The sequence below is a fragment of the Schistocerca gregaria genome, chromosome 5, assembly GCF_023897955.1.
Source record: "Schistocerca gregaria isolate iqSchGreg1 chromosome 5, iqSchGreg1.2, whole genome shotgun sequence".
Lineage (NCBI taxonomy): Eukaryota > Metazoa > Arthropoda > Insecta > Orthoptera > Acrididae > Schistocerca > Schistocerca gregaria.
This window is the reverse complement of record NC_064924.1, coordinates 291733770-291757209: the sequence shown is the minus strand read 5'-3', so window position 1 is coordinate 291757209 and position 23440 is coordinate 291733770. Positions and strand designations below refer to the sequence as shown.

General features: G+C 43.5%; 1 protein-coding gene across 2 annotated transcripts in view; it reads left to right on the top strand.

Moving 5' to 3' along the window:
- Positions 1-23068, top strand: part of LOC126272788 (venom toxin OcyC11) — a 42937-nt gene extending 19869 nt beyond the window's left edge. For both annotated transcript variants that reach the window (XM_049975938.1, XM_049975936.1), the window contains exons 2-3: positions 17789-17909; positions 22891-23068. In XM_049975938.1, coding sequence (XP_049831895.1) covers positions 17789-17909; positions 22891-22984 — 215 coding nt within the window. In that variant the 3' untranslated portion in view covers positions 22985-23068. The remainder of the gene's footprint in view (positions 1-17788; positions 17910-22890) is intronic.
- Positions 23069-23440: the final 372 nt, after the last annotated feature.

Genomic DNA, 23440 nt, shown 5'->3' with positions numbered 1-23440 from the left:
TGTTATCGCCCTGTCAGATTATCGAAACATCGATTATTCTTTGAAGTGGTCCGTAGATACAAAATTGCACCCTGAATTTCACCTTCATTTATCAAAAATGGTTCAAATGGCTCTCAGCACTACGGGACTTAACATCTGTGGTCATCAGTCCCCTAGAACTTAGAACTACTTAAACCTAACTAACCTAAGGACATCACACACATCCATGCCCGAGGCACGATTCGAGCCTCCGACCGTAGCGGTCACGCGGTTCCAGACTGAAGCGCCTGGATTTATCGCACACAGTCCTGTGTTACAAGACTTTTGTTGTCTTCCGGCTTCGTCGACTGACGTTTTAATTTTTGCCCGCGTGTGTTAAGTCCAGAGGCAATAATTCTGGCGAGCGCGCGAGCCATTTTGTGTTTCCTGAAGGACCTATTCAACTATCTCCCAATGGTCTGTTGCGAAGATCTGCATTTATGTGCATCTTCATATTTTCGCTCACTCTGAAGATGACTGGACGGTATTCAGAAGAAATATTAGAAGAAGAAGTCGAATTTATGCGGCTGCACACCAGAAATTTTTTGGAAGCATCTGTAATTATCTTTGCGAAGTGGGTGAGACATTCGTCGTGTTGGCACCACCAAGGATAATCTTATGTTTAGTGGAACGTCGTCCTGTTATTCCTGAAGCGGTAGTCCTCAGAGGCCACAGAAATCCAGAAATACAAGGTGTGCAAAATGAAACAGGTCTGTAAAATACAATCCCTAAAAAGAAGAAGAGAAAAAAAAATACAAGTGAAGCATTGAGGACTGGAAACCTCACGATTTGTAAGGATATGTGATGCTATTACAGTGATCACAATATCGAGTCAAATTTTCAAAGAACTTGTCTCCATGACATCCCTTACCAGAATGAAACTGAACTCCCGCTGTCCTGGTTGCATGCACTGACTCGGTTGGGAATGACGTCACAAAACTGTCGTATTCTCTCCTGAAGCAAGCTGACGTCCGAGCTTGACGTTCGAGCTGGCCCCATGCGTGCTTTCTCGGGTTGGGTCTGACCACGAGAGCTCCTCAGCATCACGCAGACAAGTTGATAAAGACGCATATCATGTACGGATGGGCATTGTCCATTTCAAAAGTGGAGGTCGCATCGTAGGTAACACGCGAGGATGCAGGATGTCCTCGACGTACCATCAGTTACTACCAGCCGTGAAATCAAACCCAACAGCATGCCGCGTGGGGTAGTCGTGCGGTCTTAGGTGCCTCGCCACGGTTTCCGCGGCTCCCCCCGTCGGAGGTTCGAGTCCTCCCTCGGACACGGGTGTGTGTGTTCTTAGCGTAAGTTACTTTAAGTTAGATTAAGTTGTGTGTAAGCCCAGGGGCCGATGACCTCAGCAGTTTGGTCCCATAGGAACTTACCACACCCATAGGAATTAACGCACCATGATGCCAGGAGTAACATGGGAGTTATATCATTGCGCCTCTGCACTGGAACCTCCGACGACATTCATCTGCGGTAGTGCAGAATCGCGATTCATAATTGAACACAATGTGACGCCATTCTTCAGCAGGCCATGCTTCCCGGTCAAGGCAGCACTCCAAAAGGCGGCAGTCTATGTTGTCGAGTTAATGGCAGCATACACATGGGATGGTAATTCTTTGTGTTGTTAGTTTCTGACCAGTGTTGCGGAATGACCCAGAATGTTGCAGGGTGTCCATTACTTGCTCTCGGATGGCAGGCGCTGATGGGTGTGGTTGGTGCACAATACTGCCCTTTTCCTTTGTGGTGGTCACATGCGGTAGACGGGAATCTCGACTATTAGTGTGCCTGCTTTGACGTTCCAATGCAGTTCAACATTGGTCCACTGTACCATCCGAAAGCGTCACAAACTGGATATTGCACGATTCAACGAGCCTGCTAAGTGGAGACCCGCAATGGGGCGCCTTTCAAACTCTGCCAGCTGCCGACAATAGAACATTAATGCACTCTCTTGACAAAATGGAACACTTACAGCTGTTCTTATGTCATTTACCACATGGCTACCAGTTTCGGTGCTTCCGTGCACCATCTTCAGGCCTTAGCTGATGTCGAGAAGGTTAACACTGTCTGTATCCACGATGCGTCAAGGGCCAACTACCTGTAACCGCATTTCTGTGTCTCCAACCATCAAGTTGATTGCATTAGCCCCCTCATTGTCAATTAAGAACTGAATATTGACCAGTGAAGCACCGAAACTGGTAACGGTGTGGTAAATGACGTCATAAGGGCCGCTGTAGGTTTTCCATTTGATTATATAAGTGAACGACCAAAGTCCATCTGTAATATACCAATGCAAAAATGTTTTTGTGTGTGAAGTTTGTGATGTGCATCGTTGCTTAACACAATTAAAGTAATATACCATGTCTTATTACCAAATACATAATATGTGTGATCTGTGGTGCTGCTTCTTGATGCTGTCGTAGGTTCATCTTGATGTTACAGCATCGCCACATGGGAGTCTTGTAATGGTGTAAATAAGTTTCAGTACTTCTTGTTCAAACAAACTTTTATTTCGCACGCTAGATGTTTGGCGGCGAACTACATGCATAAAACTGATCTGAAGACTGACTTAAGACTGCCTTCTGGCGGCGTACAAATCGCTGCTATTTATATGATTCCAAACAATTACTGGTACTGTTACATATTGAATTTTGCATATTTACCATTTAAATTTTTTACATACATCATCGCAAATTCCATAGAAAATTACATGGAATAACGCTGAATAATATCATGCAAAGACAGGAAAGAATCGATTTCTATAAAGACCATAAATTACATGTTTTATGATTGCAACAATATATTTCACTAATTTGCATACATTACTTTATTAAGTAAAAGGAGAATTATCCTAGCATTTTCAGGTGAACAGAGCGATTAGTTTTATTGAACGAAAGGTCTAGATCTAATTAATTAAATTGTAAGAGTAAAATTTAACATTTTCTGTGGGGTCGTAATTACAGTTTTATTAACTGACACCCTTTAGAACATGACTATGTTTGACCCTGACTGAAAAACCATCATGTCATATTTTTATTAGGGATACAAATTATTTGTGATCTAACAAAACACAAAAATAGCTGTCTCTCGATGACATGAAATATTGGAACTTTAATCGTTAGTTACGCCATAAGTACAGTAGCAATTTTATTCCTACTATGTACCTGTAGTTTGTATTGTGTGTAAATTGTGATAGGACATTAGTTTTTAATCCAACATGTTTCCTTCACTCTACATACTGGTGAGCCCCAGCGCAAACAATGTCAGAACAACAGTTTAAATTAGTATAAATTACAAACATTACATATATATCCGCTTCGGGAGACTGGAGATGAGACTGGAATGGGATACAGGATCCCAACAAGTGTTGTGGCATTGCACCTCAAACCTCCACCCCAAGGATGGACATACTAGAACTGAACGCACTCTGGTGGCCATGTTACATGTCAGATTGCTTCTCTAGTCGCTTGCGGTCTCTTTTTATGTAATCCACGTCCTCTCTATTTCTCTCTCCTTCTTTGTCGACTAAACGAAGAACGATTGAGATACGCATGAAGTAACGGTAAAACGAAACAACTAATGGCGTGTTACAAACAGATCCACGAGATGGGTGCGGTTATGCCCTAAAATGTGTAGTACACAGATGACAAATTTCTGTTGATCATAATGAGCGAAAGGTTTCCGTTCTAACAAATGGTCCTTTTATTATCATAGCGATAAAGCCCGATTTCTGATTGAAGCACACTATGCACCACATGACGGACCCGACTCTTTGCCCTAAGAGTACATCTTAGACCTTTGGCCTACGAACTGTCCAATCAGCGAAACATTCGCTTCGTCTTTCATTTAGCCGATAACCTCTTGCCGGCTTTGTGACTTATCAGCTTCGTATAAAAACGTGTTGAATACATCGGAGGAGCACCTTATCGCTTCACATGGGTCACAGTTCATTACGCTGTAGGTGACACCGTCAGTATCCATAGAGAGCATCTTTGCTTCAAATATGAGTCTTAGCGAGTCCATAGTGAAAACATTTCTCGCGGAGCTTTAATATGAATGCCACATTAACGGATTTAGATCATTACAGTCCTACGTTTGTAATTTCGATGTCTCAAAAAATCTATCACAAAAAATTGTAAATCGATAATAATTTGGCTCGGAGAAAAACTTCTGCAGCGTTCCCCAACCTCCATTTTTTCCTCTTTCCCACTTTTACCACTAGCTTACCAATCTACTGGCGCGGTGTTTTTGCTCTTTTCGATCGTTTTGCCAAGCTTCGCTTCATTTACTCATTTGAAAATAGTCTTTTTTAAAACTGCACCCCGCTAATAATCTTTAAACGAGTCAAATCTGTATAACGATCCAATGAGGAGCGCTAATTTAAATTTAACGACGCAACGGATTTTTATTAATTCCGTCTCCATTTCGAGAAATTCCTGGAGATACCTAATTCGTACCATTATTTTCAGCCCCCATCGCTGTCAACAGTCTGAGAAGGTTATGTTTGAGAAATAAATCGCTTTCAGCTGTATATGAACTTTTACACATCCGCGACCAGTTTCGTGGTGTCAAATCACATCTTGAGGTGTACATACGCCTAATACGTATAAGAGGGATACTCAACCTTCTGAAAGTAAAATACCATTACCGGCAAGAGCAGGGCGTCATAGTTCATACTGGCCAGGTGAAAAACTGATATTTCATTTCTGAAGCATGGATTACTTCAGCTGCGGTTGCTCTCAACAAGAAAATACTTGGAGCCTGAGAAAGGAATCGTTTCTCGTAACTTGGTACTCTGGAAATACTGCCAAATCTTTGTGATCGTCAGGCAAAGTAATAATAAATCACATCAGGTCCATCTGTGGTTGCCGTTATGCGAGTACTGGTCACTGAAATTCAATACATAGCCTCCTTCAAAAGACGAATATTTCTTACTATAGAGAGTCCACCATTTCACTTATCGCTTATACACTACTGGCCAATAAAATTGCTACACCAAGAATAAATGAAGATGATAAACGGGTATTCATAGGACAAATATATTATACTAGAACTGACATGTGATTACATTTTCACGCAATTTGGGTGGATAGATCCTGAGAAATAAGTGCCCAGAACAACCACCCCTGGCCGTAATAACGGCCTTGATACGCCTGGCCATTGCGTCAAACATAGTTTGGATGGCGTGTAAAGGTACAGCTACCCATGCAACTTCAACACGATACCACAGTTCATCAAGAGTAGTGACTGGCGTATTGTGAAGAGCGATTTGCTCAGCCACCATTGAGCAGACGTTTTCAATTGGTGCTCGAATGAAGTGTAGAGCCACGGGTCGTAACACATCTGAAATGTAACGCCCACTGTTCAAAGTGCCGTCAATGCGAACAAGAGGTGACCGAGATGTGTAATCAATGGCACCCCATACCATCACGTCGGGTGATGGCGATGACAAATAAACGCTTCCAATGTGCGTTCACCGCGATGTCGCCAAACACGGATGCGACCATCATGATGCTGTAAACAGAACCTGGATTCATTCGAAAAAATGACGTTTTGCCATTCGTGCAACCCAGGTTCGTCTTAGAGTACACCATCGCAGGCGCTCCTGTCTGTGATGCAGCGTCAAGGGTAACCGCAGCCATGGTCTCCGAGTTGACAGTCCATGCTGCTGCAAACGCCGTCGAGCTGTTCGTGCAGATGGTTGTTGTCTTGCAAACGTCCCCATCTGTTCTCAGGGATCGAGACGTGGCTGAACGATCCGTTACAGCCATGCCGATAATATGCCGGTCGTCTCGACTGCTAGTGATACGAGGCTGTTGGGATCCGGCACGGCGTTCCGTATTACCATACTGAACCGATTCCATATTCTGCTAACAGTAATTGGATCTCGACCAACGCGAGCAGCAATGTCGCGATACGATAAACCGCAATCGCAATAGGCTACAATCCGACCTTTATCTACGTCGGAAACGTGATGGTACGCATTTAACCTCCTTACACGAGGCATCACAACAACGTTTCACCAGGCAACGCCAGTCAACTGCTGTTTGTGTATGAGAAATCGGTTGGAAACTTTCCTCATGTCAGCACGTTGTAGGTGTCGCCACCGGCGCCAACCTTGTGTGAATGCTCTGAAAAGCTAATCATTTGCGTATCACAGCATCTTCTTCCTGTCGGTTAAATTTCGCGTCTGTAGCCCGTCATCTTCGTGGTGTAGCAAATTTAATGGCCAGTAGTGTATAAGAGGTACGTCTACGAAATATAAGTGCTGATACTGTCGACATGCGTAATGCTGGTTCGAATAGTTTTCTTTTTCGGGAGCCTAAACGAGTTTTAAGAAACATATGGTGGCCGTCCTTACGGTAGTTCGTCCCTACTGATATTTAAAACTACGAAAGCATAAAGATCAGAAAAAATGCAAACACTGTACGTACTGCATTCACGCTAATGAAGATGGCAGGATGTTGTTTGGTTAGTGGCGAAGATAATGGATATTTTTCCACCTTCGAGTGCAGTGGAATGCGTTTTGAGCACGATGATCCCACCCCCGTCTACAGTGATTTATGCAGCACTTACACACACACACACACACACACACACACACACACACACACACACACACACACACACGCACACACACACACACAACAATTACCCACCACGCAGGAATTATTCGAATGGGACGGAAAATGTGATAAATAAGTAAAGAAAAACAAATGGCTACAATTTCAGAAAAATTAGATGATTTCTTCAAGAAAAAGAGCTTCATGAATTGAGCAAGTCAATAACGCGTTGGTCCACCTGTGGCCTTGAGCAAGGAATTATTCGGCTTGGCGTTCACTGATAGTGTTGCTGGATATCCTCCTGAGCGATATCGTGCCAAAGTCTGAACAATTGGCGCGTCAGACCGTCAGAGTCTCGAGATGGCTAGAGGGCCCCTGCCAATAGTGATTGAAACATTCTAAATTGGGGAGAGATCCGGCGACTTTGCTGGTCAAGGTAGGATTTGGCAAGCACGAACAAAATCAGTAGAAACCGCCGCTGTGTGTACGAGGGCATTTTCTTGCTGAAATGTAAGCCCAGGATGACTTGTCATGAAGTGTAACAAAACAGGCCGTAGAATAATATCGTCAATCAAAGCCAAGCCGAATAAAAGCTTGCTCAAGGGCCAGAGGCAGACCAACACGTTATTGACTGTCTTAATTTGTGAAACTCGTTCTCCGGAATAAATCATCCATTTTTTTTTTGAGATTGGAATCATATTTTGTCTGTATATGTTGATCGCATCTACCAATTTCCGGTCTATTCAGATAATTCCTTTTTTTGGTCTTACATGTACCACGTATTGGTTTTCAAGGTGGTGGCTGAATAAACGGAACGATAACAGAACTGAATCCACGTATCTGGCATCTGACAAAGCTGAAAGCATTCTGGGCGTCTACACTGGGATTATCCACTCTACTTTGTCATCTGTGTTAGCTACTACTCGACTTCTAAGTTCCGGATGAACAGTAAATCGAGGGAAAATATGGAACCAAGAAATATGTAAAAAGCTGAATGGTACAGATGAAGAAGCAAATAAATAGGTCAGGAACTAGAGAATAGATACCTGAAACTATGTATTTAACATAAAGAACAATTTGAAAGTCATCTTCCGCAGCTGAATAACTGTGCCTGGAATTGAGTAGCAATAACTTTTGTCAAAATTTATTCCCATCCATAAATTACATAACTTTTTCAGAGATATTTTATGTTCATTTGTAAACGTAGTTCATATTGATGCAACTAGTACGTGGTTTTCGAATTCAGTGAACTGCCTTTTCACATATTACAATTTCAATTAACTGCTGACAGTGGTGTATTTATGTCTGCTGTAGGTTTCATACAGTTCAAAAACAGATATTACAATAGACGCAGAATATCACAATTTGTTTACTCTAACGGATTTTTCAACATTGTGTTCATTTTTGGAATGTAATTTGTTTTTAGAAATAATAATAAACTATTTTAAAAAGTCAGTGTGCACGACTGCCATGCTAAGAACCCCACTACCGCCAAGTATTTTTGCCTCATGGTAGGACTCGAACCTCCACCACTTGGCTTGGCATGATACAGCACATGCCATACAAGATTAAGTACCTGAAAATTCGGAGGTAATGGAGATCTTTTCTCTCGACAACTGTGAATCATTTGTATGAAGCTTCCTGCTGTACATAATGGTTACCGGATTCTATTATACATCGATTTTGAAAGGTGAAAGAGTCCTTATTGACAATGATTAATGTAATGGATGTCGCAAACAGTAGCGATCAGAGAACTCAGAATACTGTACTGACATATTAACAATAGCTATATAAGATGAAGATGGAGAATCTGGACTTTTTTCATCTCACGTTGTAAAAAAAAAAAAAAAAAAAAAAAAAAAAAAAAAGCAATGGTTCAAATGGCTCTAAGCACTACGGGGCTTAACATCTGAGGTCATCAGTCCCCTGGACTTTGAACTACTTAAATCTAACTAACCTAAGGACATCACACACATCCATGCCCGAGGCAGGATCCGAACCTGAGACCGTAGCAGCAGAGTGGTTCCGGACTAAAGTGCCTAAAACCGCTCGTCCACAGCGGGCGACACGTTGTTAAAAAAAGCACCAACTAACTATTCGAGTGAAAATAGCGGGAGTATAGAGAAAAGTGGAGTGAGCGAAAGAGTGTAAAATTAGGTAGCTGCACGTTTTCCTATCTGATATCAGTGAAACCATAACTGAACGTAATAAGCGTACATTAACTGCCTCACAAAAAGCGTCGCGCATAGTTCTAAATTAAACCTGTTATCTTTTTTATGGACGTATAACCCCAGAACATTTCAAGGCTCGGTATTTTTATGAGTTGCCTATCTTAACCATTATGGACGCCTCAAAGGGCGTCCTTGATCTTTACGGTCAAATTTATACTGATAATTTAGGAACATAAATTGACTTTTCAGCATTATGAACCTAACGGCCCCAAATTTAGATTTAGTTTTATTATTGATGTAGACCACTTATACCTAAAAGTAACAAAAATCTGTTCAACCAGTCTCGCATTCTCAGTGCTGAGAAGCCAATTTACAACACCGAACTCTTTGTTCAAAATCATTCTAGAAACTGCTTCCAGCTGGGGCTATAGGGCTCTCCAACATTCTTTCTTCCAGCAGTGATACTTCAGCAAGGTATGCAGAAGGTATGTTACATCTTCATCTGCATGGATACTCTGCAAATCGAATTTAGGTGCCTGGCAGTGTGTTCATCGAGCCACCTTCACAATTGTCTATCATTCCAATCTCGTATAGCGCGAGGAAAGAACGAACACCTACATCTTTCCGTACGAACTCTGATTTCCCTTATTTTATCATGAGGATCGATTCTCCCTGTGTAGGTCGGTGTCAACAAAATGTTTTCGCATTCGGAGGGGGAAGTTGGTGATTGGAATTTCGTGAGAAGATTCCGAACCAGTGAAAAACACCTTTCTTTTATGTCCACTCCAAATCCTATGTAATTTCAGTGACACTGTCTTCCCTATTTCGCGATAATACAAAACGTGCCGCCCTTCTTTGAACTTTTTCGATTTACTTGGTCAATCCTATCTCTAAGGCTGCCACAACGCGCAGCAATATTCTAAAAGAGGACGGACAGGTGTAGTGCAGGCAATCTCATCAGTAGATGTTACATTTTTTGTGTCCTGCCAATAAAACGCAGTCTTTGGTTAGCCTTCCCCACAACATTTTCTGTGTTGCTCCCAATTTAAGTTGTTCGTAACTGTAATTCCTAGATACTTAGTTTGGAAAGTATGAGAGAGAGGTATGGCAGTCAGTCTCATGTTTAACTTTTCAGTTACGATTATGTAAACTGAAGTGACAGACATTCTGACCTCACTTGCAGTTTCTTCACTCGTTTTTCGTCGATCGTCTCTCAAAATGTCGTTAACTACAGGGGTGTAGTCTGTTACAGTCAGTGGCCTTCCCTTTCTTGGCTATTCTCTGTGCTTACCAGATCTTTAAGGAAACGAACAGACCACTGTGATACTGTGCTGCTATCTAGTACTATTCCCGCAGAGCATTCTGACCTCACTTACAGTTTCTTCACTCGTTTTTCGTCGATTGTCTCTCAAAATGTCATTAACTACAGGGGTGTAGTCTGTTACAGTCAGTGGCCTTCCCTTTCTTGGCTATTCTCTGTGCTTACCAGATCTTTAAGGAAACGAACAGACCACTGTGATACTGTGCTGCTATCTAGTACACTATTCCGGCAGAGCGTTCTGGAATTCCGTTGGGTTCTTTCCACACTGGGATTCGACTGAGATGTACGAACGCTTGTCACAACGTTTAACCCGAGCTGATTCGGTTTCAGTCCCCATTTTAGAACTGAATTACTCACGTCACAGTCACGCGAACCAGTGAACACAAACACGACTGACATGAATTTCTACTATATCACGCCAGCGTAACGGTCGTTCTTGAGCTCTCTGCAATGACTTTTAAAATGACGCTGGTATTTAATCAACGTAATTGTGTCGGGAAGCACAGCACTAATACTTTATTCGAACATTACAGGATTGGTTTTTCTAATCATCTTCAATAAAATTTTTACACATTTAGAGGGAGCTGTTATTCATCACACCAATAGATATTCTGTCTATACAAGTCATCCTGAATACTACGGCAGCCACTCAAAGACAACATTTTCGACGTTTTCCCTTACATTGCATCGTCATCAGAAACAGTCACAGGTGCTGCACACCCTGTCCACTATGGTAAATTCCTTCCAGCTGGGATGATACCTATAGCGAAATTTTTCTTTTGTCAATCATTGGGCATTGCGGGCAGAACATCCACCCGAAACACCTTTTCAGATGTCAAAATATCAAGATTGTTAAGTACATCTCCAGTTTATTCTGTACGCTATCTGTTTCTGCCATATAATACGCAATCATCAGGCCCTCTATACTAGATACTGACTGAATTATCCAATCACAACGTTATATATGCCTTATGTGAAAATAACCACTAGTAAGCGACAACTCGAACACTTACATGCGTGTTACTACGACGAATAATGCTTCATCTTCTGTAACCAGTCAATAACTGTGAAGAGAGAGAAGCTCCTCCATGTACACATTACAGACGAATGTGTACTGTTTTTCAAGGTAGCGCCACCAACGTTAATGTGGCAGACAGTTCTTTGTTATGAAACATAAACAATTACAGAAACACATGCCTCATACGCAATGTTCATTCAGAATTTTGGACAGTCTTCAATACACTCTAAGAAAAAAAAATAATTAATTAAAGAAAAACGGTGGATCACGACGGAATTATCCGAACGAGACGGAAATCGGCAGATGCGACGTGCATGTACAGACAAGCAAATGATTACAACTTCAGGAAAACTGAATGATTTATTCAAGAGAAAAAGTTTCACAAGCAATTATTCGGCCTGGAAATGATTGAGAGAGTTGTTGGATGTTCTCCTGAAGGATATTGAACCAAACTCTGTCCAATTGGCGCGTCAAATCGTCCAAGATCCGAGATGGTTGTGGGGGCACTGCCCATAGTGCGTTCTCAAGTGGGTAGAGATCCGGCGACCTTTCAGGCCAAGTTATGGTTTGGCAAGCAAGAAGACAAGCAGTAGAAACTCTCGCCGTATGCGGCGGGCGTTATCTTGTTGAAATGTAAGCCCGGGATGGCTTGCCATGAGGGGCAACAAAACCGAGCGTAAAATATCATCGACATACCTTCGTGGTGTAAAGGTGCCACAGATAACAACCAAAAGAGTCCTGCTCTGAAAAGAAATGGCGCCCTAGACCATCATTCGTAGCTGTCGGGCCGTAAGCCGGTGGCAATCTGTATAGTATCCCATGGCTGTCAGGGGTGTCTTCAGAGACTCCTTTCAAAGAGGGACTCACCTCTAAAGACAATTCTATTCCAGTTAGTGAGATTCTAGGCCGAAGACGTGTCTTGAGACTCCCCGGATGGCGCTTTTCTTCTACAGATTCTCATTTAAGTCTCCCGAACACCTCTGTCACGTTCAGGAGTGGGCTATTACGATGTTGGCAGTGCGCTTCTGCTTTCGTTCCATATCTGCTGTCTTGACTAGTTGACAAGGTCAATAAAACGCTGGAGCAGTAACTCTTGAATTGGTTGCACCGGCATTTTTATTCTCTTCTGCTTTCACAGGTGCTCTGTACTTTTCCAGAATCAACAAACCTGCCGACCATTCGCATTACCTAATACGCGTTTCACCTGATCGTCCCGATTCGTATACATTGAGTCGATAAAGGTCATGGGATAGCGATATGTACATATACAGATGCACATTACGTACAAAAGGGCACTTTATTGGCGGTTTTGTCATTCGTACTCAGGCGATTCACGTGAAGAGGTTTCCGAGGTGATACGGCCGCACGACGGGAGTTAACAGAATTTGAACACGGGATAGCGGTTGGAACTAGCCGCATGGGACATTACATTTTGGAAATCGTTAGGGAATTGGCTCACGGAGAACGAAGGCGTCAAATTAAACGCCATTCAGTAGTGAAATTTCAACATTCTTTTGTTGGGCAACCACTTTCAGCGTTTTGCTACGCCATCTTCAGGACCTTGACCGACATATAGGAATAATCTACCTCGCTTGTAATCGAAACAGTGCCAAGAAGTACCAGGAAGAAAGTACACGGCTCGTGTTGTTTGTAGTTCAACCATGCCTAGAGGGTCGATACCGCTGATCGATCGCGTCCGCATTGTTACTTTGTGCCAGGAAGGGTTGTCAACAAGGGAAGTTTCCAGGCGTCTCGGAGTGAACCAAAGCGATGTTCTTCGGACTTGGATGAGATACAGAGAGACAGGAACTGTCGATAGCATACCTTGCTCAGGGCTACTACTGCAGTGGATGACTGCTACCTACGGATTATGATTCGGAGGAACCCTGACAGCAACGTCACCATGTTGAACAATGCTTTTCGTGCAGCCACATGACGTTGTGTTAAGAATCAAACTGCATGATGCGCAACTTCACTCCCGACATCCATGGCGTTGTCCATCTTTGCAACCACGTCACCGTGCAACGGGTGCAGATGGGCCCAACAACATGCCGAATGGCCCACTCGGGATTGGTATTACGTTCTCTTCACCAATGAGTGTCGCATATGCCTTCAACCAGAGAATCGTCGGAGACGTGTTGGGAGGCAACCCGGTCAGGCTGAACGCCTTAGACACGCTGTCCAGCAAGTGCAGCAAGGTGGAGGTACCCTGATGTTTTGGGGTGGCATTATGTGGGGCCGACGTACGCCGCTGGTGGTCATGGTAGGCGACGTAAGGGCTGTACGATACGTGAAAGCAATCCTCCGACCGATAGTGCAAACTTACCGGCAGCATATTGGCGAGGCATTCGTCTTCATGGACGACAATTCGCGCCCCCATTGCGTACATCTTGAGAATGAATTCCTTCAGGATGACGACATCTATCGACTACAGTGGCCAGCATGTTCTCCAGAAACGAACCCTATCGATCATGCCTGGGATAGACTGAAAAGGGCTGTTTATGGACGATGTAACACACCAACCACTCTGAGGAATCTACACCGAATCGCCGTAGAGGAGTGGGACAATCTGGATCAACAGTGTCTTGATGAACTTGTGGATGTATCAACGCAATCGCCGTTGAGGAGTGAGACAGTCTGGATCAACAGTGTCTTGATGAACTTGTGGATGTATCAACGCAAGAGGACGTGGTACTGGATATTAGAGATTGCCGTGTGTACAACAGACTGGACCACCACTTCTGAAGATCTCGCTGTATGGTGGTCCAACATACATTGTGTGGTTTCATGAGCAATAAAAAGGGCGAAAATGATGGTTATGTTGACCTCTATTCCATTTACCCGTACAGGTTCCGGAACTCTCGGAAGAGGTGATGCAAAACTTCTTTTGATGAGTGTATTAAGAAGAACAGTGAAAGACGAAGAATGGAAGTACTCGACCAGCTATTGGGCAGCGCTGCTGCATGGCAACAGCAGTAAGCGCAGGCCGCTCTGTCGAACGGGCACATAAAATTCCTGTATGTTTCAGAATGAAATTTTCACTCTGCAGCGGAGTGTGTCCTGATATGAAATTTCCTGGCGGATTAAAACTGTCTGCACAACAGAGTGAGGTACCCAAGAACAACTCAGGACCCCTCCTGACAGCTGTATTTCCGCCAGTACCTCGTCTCCTGCCTTCCAAATTGTGAGGATGGGTCGTGAGTGGTGCTCTGTGTGTAAAGCACATGCCCACGTAAGGCAAAGATCACGAGTTGGAGTCCGGCACACAGTCTTAATCTTCCAGGAAGTTTCCGATATATTGTTGTTGTCCCAGGTTTAAATGAAGTTAGGAGTGACATCTCGTGGCAGCGATGGGGCTATAGGCTGGTCATCTGACGGGAAAAGCAGCTACGTAAGCAGTCGTCACAACTCTAAAGAAGCTCCACCAGGATCTGTACGTTTATACCTATCTTCGATCTGTATATTTTGTGAATTAAACTATGCGCATCCCTACTGTAGACAGAAAGCGTCAATTGGTTTCCCGTTACAAACAAAATGATTTTTAAAGCAGAATTTTGCCGGCTGGGGTGGCCGAGCGGTTCTATGCGCTACAGTCTGGAACCGCGCGACCGCTACGGTCGCAGGTTCGAATCCTGCCTTGGGCATGGTTGTATGTGATGTCCTTAGATTAGTTAGGTTTAAGTTCTAGACCGGGAGATACGGAAAGATTTCAATTAGATTACATCATGGTCAGACAGAGATTCCGAAATCAGATACTGGATTGTAAGGCGTACCCAGGAGCATATATAGAATTAGATCACAATATGGTAGTGATGAAGAGTAGGCTGAAGTTCAAGACATTAGCCAGGAAGAATCAATACGCAAAGAAGTGGGAAACGGAAGTTCTAAGGAATGACGTGATACGTTTGAAGTTCTCTAACGCTATAGATACAGCAATGAGGAATAGCGCAGTAGGCAACACAGTTGAAGAGGAATCGACAACTCTAAAAAGGGCCATCACAGAAGATGGGAAGGAAAACATAGGTACAAAGAAGGTAGCTGCGAAGAAACCATGGGTAACAGAAGAAATACTTCAGTTGATTGATGAAAGGAGGAAGTACAAACATGTTCCGGGAAAATCAGGAATACAGTAATACAAGTCGCTGAGGAATGAAATAAATAGGAAGTGCAGGGAAGCTAAGACGAAATTGCTGCAGGAAAAATGCGAAGATATCGAAAAAGATATGATTGTCGGAAGAACAGACTCAGCATACAGGAAAGTCGAAACAACCTTTGGTGACATTAAAAGCAACGGTGGTAACATTAAGAGTGCAACGGGAATTCCACTGTTAAATGCACAGGAGAAAGCAGATAGATGGAAAGAATACATTGAAAGGCTCTATGAGGGTGAAGATTTGTCTGATGTGATAGAAGAAGAAACAGGAGTCGATTTAGAAGAGATAGGGGATCCAGTGTTAGAATCGGAATTTAAAAGAGCTTTGAAGGACTTACGGTCGAATAAGGCAGAAGCGATAGACAACATTCCATCAGAATTTCTTAAATCATTAGGGGAAGTGGTAACAAAACGACTATTCACGTTGGTGTGTAGAATATATGAGTCTGGCGACATATCATCTGACTTTCGGAAAAGCATCATCCACACAATTCCGAAGACGGCAAGAGCTGACAAGTGCGAGAATTATCGCACAATCAGCTTAACAGCTCATGCATCGAAGCTGCTTACAAGAATAATATACAGAAGAATGGAAAAGAAAATTGAGAATGCGCTAGGTGACGATCAGTTTGGCTTTAGGAAAAGTAAAGGCACTAGAGAGGCAATTCTGGCGTTACGGCTAATAATGGAAGCAAGGCTAAAGAAAAATCAAGACACGTTCATAGGATTTGTCGACCTGGAAAAAGCGTTCGACAATATAAAATGGTGCAAGCTCTTCAAGATTCTGAAAAAAGTAGGGGTAAGCTATACGGAGAGACGGGTCATATACAACATGTACAACAACCAAGACGGAATAATAAGAGTGGACGATCAAGAACGAACTGCTCGTATTAAGGAGTAAGACAAGGCTGTAGCCTTTCGCCCCTACTCTTCAATCTGTACATCGAGGAAGCAATGATGGAAATAAAAGAAAGGTTCCGGAGTGGAATTAAAATACAAGGTGATAGGATATCAATGATACGATTCGCTCATGACATTGCTATCCTGAGTGAAAGTGAAAAAGAATTAAATCTGCTGAACGGAATGAACAGTCTAATGAGTACACAGTATGGTTTGAGAGTAAATCGGAGAAAGTCGAAGGTAATGAGAAGTAGTAGAAATGAGAACAGCGAGAAACTTAACATCAGGATTGATGGTCACGAAGTCAATGAAGTTAAGGAATTCTCCTACCTAGGCAGTAAAATAACCAATGGCGGACGGAGCAAGGAGGACACCAAAAGCAGACTCGCTATGGCAAAAAAGGCATTTCTGGCCAAGAGAAGTCTACTAATATCAAATACCGGCCTTAATTTGAGGAAGAAATTTCTGAGGATGTACGTCTGGATGTAGTGAAACATAGACTGTGGAAAACCGGATCAGAAGAGAATCGAAGCATTTGAAATGTGGTGCTATAGACGAATGTTGAAAATTAGGTGGACTGATAAGGTAAGGAATGAGGAGGTTCTACGCAGAATCGGAGAGGAAAGGAATATGTGGAAAACACTGATAAGGAGAAGGGACAGGATGATAGGACATCTGCTAAGGCATGAGGAAATGACTTCCATGGTACTAAAGGGAGCTGTAGAGGGCAAAAACTGTAGAGGAAGACAGAGATTGGAATACGTCAAGCAAATAATTGAGGACGTAGGTTGCAAGTGCTACTCTGAGATGAAGAGGTTAGCACAGGGGAGGAATTCGTGGCGGGCCGCATCAAACCAGTCAGTAGACTGATGACCCGAAAAAAAAAAGTTCTAGGGGACTGATGACCTCAGCAGTTAAGTCGCATAGTGCTCAGAGCCATTTGAACCATTTTTTTTAAAGCAGAATTTTAAGTGTCCATTTGGTAGAGTGAGCCCAGAATAGTGCAGTTCCATATTTGCTTTATCAGTATGTTTTAAAAGGGACAGCAAAACACGAAGAATTCAATCACAACTGGCAGCACTGCATGGCCCGTGTTGACTGCTGCTACCAAGGACGCAGTGCTACTGAGTCCCTGCTGGAATGCTGTTTATCCTTCGTGTTTCACGTCCCTGGTAACGGACATCTATAAAAATAATGTCGCACTAGAATAATCTGGTACCCCTCTGTCGAAAGGGCACGTAAAATTCCGCTTTAAAAATCGTTTTCTTTATAACGGGAAACAAACAGACTCTTTCCGTCAACATTTGGCTTCGCATGAAAGACGTGATGAACACTCTTTCTTTGGGCTGACACCAACTATACAACGCAAAAATGAATTTGCGAAAATCTGCTGAAACATCCGAACAAATGCGTCTGACTACTCTTCCGAGTTATTTATTGCCGTTGCGCAATACGAGGTGTCTGGGCATTGACGTTCAGTGCTAACCTTGCGAAGCCGAGGTTCGTCGCCATTTTTTTGAAGAAATTCCAGTCCTGCGAGAAATATAACTTATCTTTTTTTTAATTTTTACTCTCAGGTTGGATTACATTGTTCTATAAGATGTGGATTCGCCTTATAGTTACGTCCCTTTGTTACAGATCATCCAGGACAGTGCTTCCACTCCAAGACGGGCAACTTCTATAAGAATGGCGAGAAATGGCTTGTCCCAGGAGAATGTGTGGAGTACAGCTGCTCGTTCCCGCACATTAATGGTGTAGGGTAAGTCCTGTAGTACTTCGTACTTAAATTTTTGTGTGCTTAGTAAGTTTCATCACTTACTGTGACTAGAGTCTTCCACCAGCCTCGCATCTCTCTCTCTCTCTCTCCCTCCCTCTGTGTGTGTGTGTGTGTGTGTGTGTGTGAGCGCGCGCGCGTTTATGTCTGTGTGTGTCAGAGGGGGGGGGGGGGGGAAGTGGTTAAATGGGAAACAATCGAAGGTCCGTGGTCGATTGTTTATGGTCAGAAGACATTTCACCGCCACTGGCAACATAGAGAAGGGAATGGGGTGATATTAAAATACGCTGTCTGGTCAGAAGTATTCGGACGCCGCTATGTTATGCGGAATTAACCACTAGATGTCAGGTGAGACCGGGGTATTGTGTTGTCGGCGGTAGTGAAGCAGTAACAGTAGAGTGGATAAATCTGGAGATGTCAGTAACTTCGAACGTTGAATATTCATATCGTCAGAGTAAAAAGTACATCAGTGACGGTTGAATCCCTCTAAAGCTGCCCATGTCGGCTGATGTGAGTGTGAAATGGAAACGCGAAAGAGGAATCCTGAAGATCAGGTGGATATAATCATTTAACGTAGAGGAAGGTATCAGCGATCATAAGGTTGTGACAGCATCTATGACGACGGGTCGTATAAGGAATGTTAAGAAAGGTGGGAAGATATATTTGCCCCTGGAAGTGTGACAGGATATAAATTTCACAATATCTCAGCAGTCAGCATCAAATATTCGGCTATGAGGACGAAGATGGGAAGAACAAATGGATTAAACTCAAAGGCATCGTTAAATATGCCTTACACAAGTATGTTCCGAGTAAGGTTTTAACGGATGAGAAAGATCCGCCATGGTTTGATAGCCATATTAGAAAAGCGTTACGTAAACAAGGAGCACTTCATCTCAGATACAACAGAAGAAAAAACCTAGCTGACAAACAAAAGCTGAACGAAGCGAAAGTGAGTGTAAGGAGAGCAACGAGAGAAGCGGTCAATTATTTTGAAAGTAAGACGTTGTCAACCGACGTGAGTAAAAATCCTAAGAGATTTTGGTCGTATGTAAAATCAATAAGTGGGTAAAAATCATCTATTCATTCCCTCAGCCATACTGGCACCGAAACGGAAGATAACAGAGAGAAGGCTGAATTCGGCGTTCCGAAGTTGTTTCACCGCGGAAGGTCGTAGCACTGTCCCTCCTTTCAATCGTCGTACGAACGTCGAAATGGCAAATATTGAGATAACCGATCGCGGAATTGAAAAGCAGCTATAATGGCTTAGTAGTGGAAAGATGTCAGATCCAGATGAGATACCTAAAAGATTCTATAAAGATTAATGCAAAGAACATGCTCCCCTCCTAGCAACATTTTATCGTAGATCGCTTGAGCAACTAAAGGTACCTAACGACTGGAAAAAAGAGTAGGTCATTCCCGTTTCTAAGAAAGGCAGTAAGACAGATCCACTCAATTATAACCTATATCGTTGACGTCAATTTGTTGTAGAATTGTGGAACATGTTTTATGCTAAAGAATTATGACTTTTTGGAAAATGAACATCTCTTTAAAAATCAACATGGATTCCGCAAACGGAGATCCTCAGAAACTCAGCTCACTCTGTTCCTCCTTGAGATCCACAGCGCAGTTGATTTCAGTAACACATTTGACACCGTCCCGCATTGCCTTCCAATGAAAAAAAATACGAGCTTACGGAGTGTCGGAGCAGATCTGCGATTGGATCCAAGACCTTATTGCAGATAGAACTTAACACGTCGCCCTTAACGGAACAAAAGTCGACATGTGTAAAGGTAACATCCGGAGTTCCACAGGGAAGTGTGATAGGACCGTTGCTGATGACAATGTACAAAAATGATGTAGTAGAACGCGTCGGATGCTCTTTAAGGTTATTTGCAGATGATACAGATGTCTATACAAAAGTAGCAACGCCAGAGCGTCCTGCAGATAATTGATGATTGGTGCAGGCTCTGGCAATTGACCCTGCACGTAAATAAATGTAACATATTTCGCATACATAGGAAAAGAAATCCACTACTGTACAGCTACGCTTTTGATGACAATCAGCTGAAGACAGCGTCTGCCATAAACTATCCAGAGCGAACTTAAGTGGAATGACCATATAAAACACATAGTGGGAAAAGCTGACACCAGACATAGATTCATCGGAAGAATCCAAAGGAAATGTAACTCATCCACGAAAGAAGTGGCTTATAAGACGCTTGTTCGCCCGATTATTGATTATTGTTCATCTAACTGGGATTCCTGTCAGGTGGGACTGATAGAGGACATAGGGAAGATCTAACGAAGAGAAGCGAGTTTCGTCACGGGATCGTTTAGCTGGTAAGAGAGCATTACCGAAATGCTAAGCAAACTCTACTGGCAGACGTTTCAAGAGAGGTGTTGTGCTTCACGGAAAGATTGACTGTTGAAATTTCAGGACAGCACTTTTCAAGAGGAGTCGGAAAACATACACTACTGGCCATATAATTGCTACACCACGAAGATGACGTGCTACAGACACGAATTTTAACTGACAGGAAGAAGATGCTGTGATATGCGAATGCTTAGCTTTTCCGATCATTCACACAAGGTTGCAGCCGGTGGCGACACCAACAACGTGCTGACATGAGGAAAGTTTCCAACCGATTTCTCATACACAAACAGCAGTTAACCGGCGTTACCTGGTGAAACGTTGTTGTGATGCCTCGTGTAAGGAGGAGAATGCGTACTCCGACTTTGATAAAGGTCGGATTGTAGCATATCGCGACTGCGGTTTATCTATCGCGACATTTCTGCTCGCGTTGGTCGATATTCAATGACTGTTAGCAGAATATGGAATCGGTGGGTTCAGGAGGGTAATACGAAATGCTGTGATGGATCCCAACGGCCTCGTATCACTAGCAGTCGAGATAGTCGCATGGCTGTAACGGATAGTGCAGCCACGTCTCGATTCCTGAGTCAACAGATGGGGACGTTTGCAAGACAACAACCATCTGCACGAACAGTTCGACGACTTTTGCAGCAGCTTGGGCTATCAGCTCGGAGACGATGACTGCAGTTACCCTTGACGCTGCATCACAGACAGGAGCGCCTGCGATGGTGTACTCAACGACGAACCTGGGTGCACGAATGGCAAAACGCCATTTTTCCGGATGAATCCAGGTTCTGTTTACAGCATCATGATGGTCGCATCCGTGTTTGGCGACATCGCGGTGAACACTCATTGCAAGCGTGTATTCGTCATCGCCATACTGGTGTATCACCCGGCGTGATATGAGGTATGGGGTGCCATTTGCTACACGTCTCGGTCACTTCTTGTTCGCAATCACGTCACTTTGAACAGTGGACGTTACATTTCAGATGTGTTACGACCCGTGGCTCTACCTTTCATTCGATCCCTGCGAAACCCTACATTTTAGCAGGATAATGCACGACCGCATGTTGCAGGTCATGTACGGGCTGTCCTGGATACAGAAAATGTTCGAATGGTGCCCTGGCGAGCACATTCCCCAGATCTCTCACCAATTGAGAACGTCTGGTCAATGATGGCCGAGCAACTGGCTCGTGACAATATGCCAGTCTCTATTCTTCATGAACTGTGGTATCATGTTGAAGTTGCATGGACAGCTGTATCTGTACACGCCATCCAAGCTGTTTGACTCAATGCCCAGGCGTATCAAGGCCGTTATTACCGCCAGAGGTGGTTCTGGATACTGATTTCTCGGGATCTGTGCACCCAAATTGCGTGAAAATTGAATCACATGTGAGTTCTAGTATAATGTATTTGTCCAATGAAGATCCATTTATCATCTGCATTTCTTCTTTGTGTAGCAATTTTAACCGCCAGCAGTGTATTAATTGATCCCACATACATCTCGCGTATTGACCACGAGGAGAAAATTCGAGAAATTAGAGCCAATACAGAGGCTTACCGACAATCATTCTTCCCACGCACTATTCGCGAGTGGAACAGGGTTGGATGGATTAGGTAGTGGTACCGAAATTACCCTCCTCCACACACCATTAGATGGTTTGCGAAGTATGATGTAGATGTAATGTACTGACGGACAGGGATCGTCAAACACTGAGGAAGGTGGTTGTAACAAATCGGATAAGAGGAAGGAATCACTCATGAGTTCCAAAGTGCTGCCACCAGTCCAGCTAGCATAGTGGCTGAGGGCAGGGAACTGCAAAGACTGTACCGCATTGGTCGAGTAGCTCTTCATAAGCCACGTATTTCGTTGTCAGACCTAAACGATGCTTGAGGTTGTGTAAAGAGCCTTGCTGCTGGACTGTGGGTGACTGGAAATGATTGGAGTCACGCTATACGCTGCGGCAATCCGGTAGAAGAGTTTACATTAGGCCAATGACTGGAGGACTTTAGGTACCAGCGTGTGTTGTGCCAAAAGTAAGCTACAGGGGAGGTGGTGTTACGATATGTGGGTGTTTTTCTTGGTTAGGATGTGGTCACCTTTCAGAGCTGAAGAAAACGTCAAATGTGGAAGGATATAAACGCATTTTATAGCCTTGTGTGTTGTGCACAGTAGAGGGATGGTTCAGAGACGATGCGCCCTGTCATAAAACAGCAACGGTTTGTGGACAACAACTTGAGTGAAACGGACTGGTGTGCTAAGAGTCCCACTTTGAACCAAATGGAAACGTTTGGGATGAGTCAGAAGCTCTAACCCCGGCGTCCAACACCAGTACCTTCTCTGGTTTCGGCTTTTGAGGAAGAATGGCTGCTGTTCTTCCACAGACACTCAGAAGCCACTCTGAAAATGTACCTACCCTGCAGAGTTCATGTTATCATGAAGGCGAAGCGTGGACTCAGCCAGTATTATATATACTTGTGAGTAGATAATGTAAATGGTCAATGCTGAGTTATCAGTTAGTAAAGAAATGAAACTAAATCGGCAAAAGCGACGATGTGTTACCGGAGAACTAATTCTGGCCTCTAATGTTGCAGGTGCGGTACGGTGGGCACATCACCTCCGTGTCAAGTGGTCAAGGACACGTCCAAGCCGTACCCAGAGTGCTGCCCCACCGTCAAGTGTCCGTAGAGGAAGTCTCAGACTCGTCGTCCACATTTAATTACTGTTTTCTGCTTCAATAAACCAACCGCATGTACCAGCCACGAAAACCAACCAACGATTACTGTCAGTGTACCTTGAGCTTTCTTCGACCTGTTCTCAATTCGGTGCATTGTCAAGCTCTCTTTGTTCTTGAACTACGTGTTCTGCACATCTTACGCTTGACACAGCACCGGTGTTTGTAATGTATATAAAATAACAGAGCTTCTCGTGATCTACTATTTTACATCAGGGAAATTCTGCACTGAGTAACTGAATATCCAGACAAGCCGTTACAGTAACATCATTTATAATGTGGAATGATGGGTATGAGACGCTTAAAGTGGTTAATGAGTTTTGCTATATGGGGATCAAAATAACTGATGATGAGAGGATATAAAATGTAGACTGGTAATGGCAAGGAAAGCGTTTCTGAAGACGAGATTT